At 33.1% G+C, this 7,812-nt stretch overlaps 1 protein-coding gene across 1 annotated transcript in view; it reads left to right on the top strand.

Annotated features, from left to right (window-relative positions):
• Positions 1–6,984, top strand: part of CAPZA2 (capping protein (actin filament) muscle Z-line, alpha 2) — a 50,593-nt gene extending 43,609 nt beyond the window's left edge. The window contains exons 8-10 of the mRNA XM_014548923.1: positions 1,227–1,298; positions 4,861–4,923; positions 5,583–6,984. Coding sequence (XP_014404409.1) covers positions 1,227–1,298; positions 4,861–4,923; positions 5,583–5,723 — 276 coding nt within the window. The 3' untranslated portion in view covers positions 5,724–6,984. The remainder of the gene's footprint in view (positions 1–1,226; positions 1,299–4,860; positions 4,924–5,582) is intronic.
• Positions 6,985–7,812: the final 828 nt, after the last annotated feature.

The raw sequence follows: 7,812 nt of genomic DNA, 5'->3' as shown, positions 1-7,812 counted from the left end.
TGGCTGCTGGCCGCCATCTTGGCTGACAGTTAATTTGCATAAGGATATGCTGATTAGCCAATGGGAAGGGTAGCGGTCGTACGCTAATTACCATGTTTCTCTTTTATTAGTGTAGATAACCATTTCTTCTTCAGATCTTTGTGTTGAGGAAATTGGAAAAACAAGTAGTGCTGATTTCATCTTTTAAATAATGTTGTAATGCATTCTCTATAGTCATCAAGAATCTGCAAGGATAACTGACAGATTCTCAAAACACAGTTAAAATTAGGTGTTATCACTCAGTCTGTTCTTTAAATAATTTGCTCATATAAGCATTTTCTTTTTATTTTGCTGAATTGCTGGACCTTTTGCCATTCCCTAATCTATTTTTCACACTTGCAGTCAAAAGAGATGATTTTTTAAATTTAAATCTGGATATGTTACTTGCTTGGTTACAAACATTTTAGCAGTATACTCTCACCTACTAGATAGTCTAGACATTTTTATGTGGCGTTCAAGGCCCAAAGTTGACTTGTTCCCTACTATATATATATCTCTCTCCAGCCACTCCTCTCCCTCCCTGACTTCACACACATTCCATCCAAGTATCTCCAAGCCTTCCTATATAAAGTATGCTGTTCTCTAAGCTAAGTTTCCTTATCTTCCCTGATTTGTCAGTCATTTTGCTAAACCCAAGTGCAGTGTTATCTTTTTTTCTGAAGTCCTTTTTTTAATGCTAGAGAGAAACTGGAGTATTACTGATTTACTTTTTACATACCTGATATGTTGTGTTGAAATCTGAGGTCAGGGATTTTTTTTTATTTAAAAAAGCTATATGTCCCTAGAACCTTCTTAATAGGAGGCACACATAGTAATCACTCAATTAATGTTTTGTGACTAAACTCATGTCTTTGAATTTGAGGAATTAAATGATTGGTAGAAATACACAACAGAGAAGCAACGTTGGGGAGGTAGTATTGTGAGCTCACTTTTGGAAATCTTGAGTTTAGCTATCAGAATATTTATGAGGTAAAAATGTCCAGCAGTCAGATCAGTGGAGGGCTTGCCTGAGTGACTGCAGGAACTGCTAACTAGTGTTCTCACTAGACTGAGGGCAGGAGTTCACCAGAGAAGTTTAGGTTACAGCTTAAATTGATAGTCACATACAATGATGTGATTATTGAAGCCATGAGGATCATGATGGTTCCTGCCTATAATATGGCTTCTGCACTTTCTTTTTTTAATAGGTTCATTATTATGAAGATGGTAATGTTCAGCTAGTGAGTCATAAAGACATACAAGATTCCCTAACAGTGTCTGTAAGTAATTAATTCTAAAATACATGTAAACAACCTAATCCTTCTGTAAAACTAGAACAGTTTTGGAAGTAACATTTAAGCAATATTTCTGCTTCAAATTAAAGTGTTTTCAGGTAGATTCAAGATGGTAAGTAATGGAAATTGATACCTAACTTTTTTTAGCAGCTTTATCGAGATATAATTCACATGCTATTCACCCTGTTAGAGTGTAAATTTCAGTGTTTTTTAGTATGTTAACAGGATTGTATAATAATCAACACAGTCTAATTTAGAACATTTTTCTCCTCTAAAAATCCAGTACCCATTATCAATCACTCCCCATTCCCCCCACCCCACCCCCACCAGCCCTGTCAAATCACTCTCAGGCCTAGATAACCATGAATCCGATTTTCTGACTGTGGATTTGCCTATTCTTGACCTGTGAAATAAATGGAATCCTATAATATGTGATCTTTTATGACTGGCTTTTTTCACTTAGCATGTTTTCAGGTTTCATTCATGTTGGAGCAAATATCAATATTTCGTTCCTTTTCATTGACAAGTAATATTTCATATACCACATTTTATTTATCCTCTTATTAGTTGCTGAACATTTGTGTTGTTTTCTACTTTTTGCTGCTATGAACTTTCATGTAAAAATTTTTGTGCAGACATTTGTTATAATTTCTCTTTGGTATATATGTGGCAGTGGAATTGCTGGGTCATAGCAGACTAACCTTTTGAAAAACTGCCAGGCTGTTTCCAGAGTGGCTGCGTTATTTTACATTTCCATCGGTCATATATGAGGGTTCCAGTTTTTCCACATCCTCACCAAAATTTATGTCTGTCTTTTTGGTTATAGCCATCCTAGTTGGTATGAAATGGTATCTTTTGGTTTTTATTTACATATTCCTGATGGGTAATGATAATGAGCATCTTTTCCCGTATTTATTGGTCATTTATGTATTTAAAATGTCTGTTCAGATCCTTTGCCTATTCTTAATTGGTTATTTGTGTTTTATTGTTGAGTTGTAGGTTATATATTCTGGATTCAAATCCTGTATCAGAAATATGATTTGCAAATTTTACCTCCCATTCTATATATTTTTTCATATTCTTGATAGTATAATTTGCAGAACAAGGTATTTCATTTTGTTTTGTTAATCCTCACCCAAGGATAAATTTTTCCCATTGATTTTCAGAGAGGGGAGTGAGAGAGGGAGGGAAAAAGAGAGAAACATCCATGTGAGAGAGACACATCGACTGGTTGCCTCCTGCACATGCCCTGGCCCACCCCAGTCAGGGCTGGGGATGGGACCTGCAACTCAAGTGTGTGCCCTTGACCAGGAATCGAACCCATGACCCTTCACTCCACGGGCCAATGCTCTAACCATGGAGCCACACCAGTCTGGGCAAAATTTCAGTTTTGCTGTAGTCCGTTTGTTTCTTTTGTTGCTTGTGTTTTTGGTCCATAAATAGAAACCATTGCCTAACCCAGTGGCCAGCACACTGTGGTTCGCGAGCCACATGCGGCTCTTTGGCCCCTTGAGTGTGGCTCTTCCACAAAATACCACGTGCGGGCACGCATGTACAGTGTGATTGAAACTTCTGGCCCATGCCGCAGAAGTTGGTATTTTGTGGAAGTACAGTGTGATTGAAACTTCGTGGCCCATGCGCAGAAGTTGGTATTTTGTGGAAGAGCCACACTCAAGGGGCCAAAGAGCCACATGTGGCTCGCGAGCTGCAGTTTGCCGACCACTGGCCTAACCCACAGTCGTGAAGATTTACCTTGAGTGTTTTTTCTACAAATTTTATAGTTTTAGCTTTTAAATTTACATCTCTGATCCTGTACTTAACCTTTATGTTTGTGTTGTATGCTTTTTTCTCTCTCTATTAGGATTATAATTTAATGAGGTTTTTTGAAGTTCAGCTTTCAAATTCGAGAAACTTTGAACTTGGTTTTATTTCCCTGAAAAGTTTTTTCACACATTCTTTCCATTGCATGTGCATCAATTTCTTTGTGGATTTTCATTGCCCCAAGGATATTAATAATATAACATTACTGTGATATTCTCGCATAGACATTTGTGTTGTGCTAAGTGGTACTCTTCTTGCAAAATTTGCTAATATCTGGTTCTCCACGAGACATTGTACTCGGTATAGTTCAATATCATGAACAAGCATAAACAGGGCATTTGGTTATTAACTTCTTTGGGGAGCTTGACATTGGGCAGAGATTCTTTTTATGAAACATTTGTTGCTCTGGCCAATTTGGCTCAGTGGATGGAGCGTGGGTTCACGGACTGAAGGGTCAGGGGTTGATTCTGGTTAAGGGCACATACCTCTGTTGCAGGCTCAATCTGTGGCCCTAGTGGAGGTTCATGTGGAGGCAACCCATCGATGTTTCTCTCTCTCTCTCCCCCTCCCTTCCATTCTCTCCAGAAATCAATGGAAAAATATCCTCGGGTGAGGATTAACAAAAAAGAGAAAGAGACATTTATCTACAAAAATTATAGACTGTGGAGTTGTGAGAGATGGTTATTATAGTAATTAAACTTTACTAATATATCAATTTATGCTGAGTTTTTTAGAAATGTGTTTTTCACTTTATCTTACAGGTTTTCATTGTTGTTTTGTTGTTTTATTGTTTCTAGACAGAAAAACATACCCATTATAGAAATATAAATATATACTTGTAAATATATAAGTTGATCCTTAATATGGGGACTAGGGGTGCCAACTTTTTTCACAGTTGAAAATCTGCATATAACTTTTGACTCCCCCAAAACTTAATAGTCTACTGTTGACCATAAGCCTTACCGATAACAGTCAAGTAAAGTAAGCCAGAGAAAAAATGTTATTAAGAAAATCATAAGGAAGAAAAATATATTTACAGTACTGTGTATTTATTGAAAAAAATCCAAATATTAAAAAAGTGGACTCCTATAGTTCAAACCCATGTTGTTCAAGGGTCAACTATAAATGATATAGTAAGGTATTTTGAGAATTTTATATTAACAACTGTTTTATACAAACGTCTAGATTTCCATTAACATTACTGTTAGCAAAAAAAAAAAATCAAAGAAGGCCACGTATTAGAAAGTTTAAAGAATTCCAGAATATATTTCAACAATACAATAAATTTACCTAAACTTTAAAATATGCTCTTCCTAATTGGTAATATTTTAAGGTATTATTATTATTATTATTATTTATAGAATGATATTTAAATATAGTCATTAATTAGGAATCTGACTTCTTACCTATAAAGATTGTCTAATGGAATGCATGTCAAGTGTTATAATTGCATTTTTCAGCAAAGTGTATTATTAAAATTTCTCCTTCTTTAACCAGTGAAACTCTGAGACCAGCCTCATTCTATGAACTTTTCAACTTTTTTTCCTAGTTCCCCTTGGACTTAGAATAATTCTCTTACAATATTTTCCCTTTATTACAATTTCTATCAGTTATTTATTAAATTATAACATTTTTAACCATACATTTATAGCATACCTATTTAAAAATAATAGTGGTATGGTTTTAAATTAATATTTTATTCACTTTTGGTTTGGTTTTTATTCAGAATGAGGTGCAAACAGCAAAAGAATTTATAAAGATTGTAGAAGCTGCAGAAAATGAATACCAGGTATGATCTTCAAAATACTTTTATCTATATTTGCTTATAAATAATACCACTGAAAATTTAATTTTAGTCATAAGCCTGAATTTTTTTCATTGTTTCACTGCAATAAGACGTAGTCTTTTTGTGTGTTTTTTGTTTGTTTTTACTTCAAGGGCAAACTTGTGAAAATGTAGGCAAAATTGAGTATTTTTCAAAATATGCCAAGTTTTTAAATGATTGTTTCTGATTGGAAATTTTTATTTAGGAAGTGTTTCCCAAAGCATTTGGATTATGTGTCTGCTGAGGTCATATTTCATTTTGTATTCTGCTTTTCACATTGAGCATAAACATGTAATTTGTGGATTGGACAAGTTTTCATTCCTTACAAAGAGTAATTTATGAAATCGTTCTGAGTGAATAATAGTAAAATAGATCCAAAATTAGAATGCTCAAGTGTTAACTCATTTATAATTTCATTTCATTTGAATTTAATTATTCAAAATGATAAGCATTTTCTTTTAGCTGCTTTTAAACAGCTATTAAAAACATATTGGGATTTTATTTGACTTTTAAAAGCAATGAAGCAGGCTGCCATAATAATGGTTTTCCTAAAACACCTATGTGTTTTATAAATTGTTCTGTTCCTTAAATTTCTTTAAACCTTTAACCACTGTTTTTCATAGACTGCCATCAGTGAGAATTATCAGACAATGTCGGACACTACTTTCAAAGCCTTACGTCGACAGTTGCCAGTTACACGCACTAAGATTGATTGGAACAAGATCCTCAGCTACAAGATTGGCAAAGAGATGCAGAATGCATAAGATGAACATTGCATGATTGGATCATTTTAGTGTCTCTGTGTTTTTAAAAAAAATTATTGCAAAATTATTCAGAACGATCAAGCTACCCAGTCACGTGGGCTGTTGCCATTTAAATATCACTGTAATTAGTTTGGTTAGAGCACAAAGCTTAGCTAATCAGCCGTTATTTTTAATTTCTTTTGTTCAAAGAGGATTGAAAATAATTTTAGTTTAAATGTCTTTCACTTTCTGTTATGCCTTTCTTACAATGAAGAGATGATTCCTCTAGTTTAATGTTAAAAGTTTTTGAAGTGTTTCAAAAATATTTTAATTACCATAACCCTAAAATTATTGTCTTTTGGTTTATGAAGTGTTTAACTTTTGATATTTGCCAGTTCTTTTTAAAGGGGTCTATAATGGACTTTATAGTTTAAGGTGGTTGATGGATTTAGCCATATATGCTGCTAAAGAAATTGTCTACCTTTTCCCCCTCACCTCTTCCATTTATGTAAGATTGATATTAGAGGGAAAGCATTTTCTATACCAATTGTGTTTAAAGCTTTCAAGAAGGTTATTTAGCTAGCTTAGTGTTTAACTAAACTTTTTTTAAACAAGGCCAAGGTCTAATGCTGTTTTGAGATTCTAAAATTAAATGAAAAACTTATTTCAGAAATGCATTTAATGCTTTTTTCTTGTGGGTTATGCAAATTAGCTTGAATTCCATATGTTCTTGAGTTATTTTTATCATGAAGCCACAAATGTATTATAACAAGGCAAATTGTAATATATATATAATCCTGAACTATGACCATGTCTCAGTTGATTTTTTTTTCTTGAATTGAAAAGTACTAAAATTCCATGTGACATTAAGATGAAATTTTTCTTATTTATTTGAGTAGAAAATCACTTACCAGTGAGTCATATTATTTTAAAATACTTTCTTTAAAAATTGTGATTCTTAACTGGTTGTAAATAAGAAAAGCTGGGAGTACATAAGGTATGCAGTTACAATCTGAATTTTTCCATCTTCCTGTGCATCATACGCATGTTTATAATATTTTTAAAAATACAATTACTGATGCTACAGGGATTTCAAGCCTGTGGTGAATGTAAGTATTTAATATAGGGAGTGGATTGGATTGTGGTTTCATCAATCGAGTACCGCTTATTATACTCCAGTGGAATTCTTTCCTCACATATTTCTGCAAATGTCTGGGCCTGGAAATGTTTTTTTAAAAAATACCACTTTTATTATGCACAATAAAGTATTTCATTAGCTTGAGTTGTATAGATTTTAAAATTTTCTTAATAAAAGCATATTATTTAATTTATTTTTAAAAATCACTGTTGGGCTTTGGAAAGCATTGAAAATATGAAATTTTGACATTTTTAGTTAAATCGTTTTCTCTAGTTTTAGAATACAACTTTTGTCATATTGGGATCCCTTAAGAAAATGAAATGGCAAATTTAAGACATTTCAATAGTCTGATGATGATTGTGAAGTAAATACTAGATTAATCTTTGAAGATTTTTTAATGATTTTAAAAAATAATTTTATTTTATTGCAAGGTAACAGCAGGCATGCAATAGTTATTTTGTTTACAAGAGGTACAGCTAAAACCATAAACAACTTTTGCCAGTAAGCTTGAAAATTCAAAGACAGAACCAAATAACACATTTTTAATAAATGTAATGTGCCTCAGAAGAAACACAAATGTAATTTAGCCAACCTGACTCAAGAAGAAACAGAAAACTTAAACAGCCATATAACATTTAAATTAAAGTGGTTTCCCTCCTCCCTACCCCCTGTCTGTAATGGTGAATAAATAACGAAAAGGTTCAAAAGGGTTCTGCCAAATAACTAATCCTATCCAAAAAAGAAAAAGAGGAAATCTTTTTAAATTCATTTATGTGGCTAAAATAACCTTGATAACAAACCAGTGAAGAAAAGTACAGGTCAGTTTTACTTATGAATATATTAACAAAACTAATCCATTAATATTGAGAAATTTGTAATATCACTTGGTTGGATTTTTTCCAGAAATGTAAGAGTGGTTTTAAATTAGAAGGTCTGCTATTATAAATTACTAGAGGCCCGGTGCCCAAATTT

Source organism: Myotis brandtii, unplaced genomic scaffold (assembly GCF_000412655.1).
Source record: "Myotis brandtii unplaced genomic scaffold, ASM41265v1 scaffold529, whole genome shotgun sequence".
Classification (NCBI taxonomy): Eukaryota; Metazoa; Chordata; class Mammalia; order Chiroptera; family Vespertilionidae; genus Myotis; species Myotis brandtii.
Note: the sequence above shows the minus strand (reverse complement) of the source record. Positions and strands in the feature narration are given on the sequence as shown.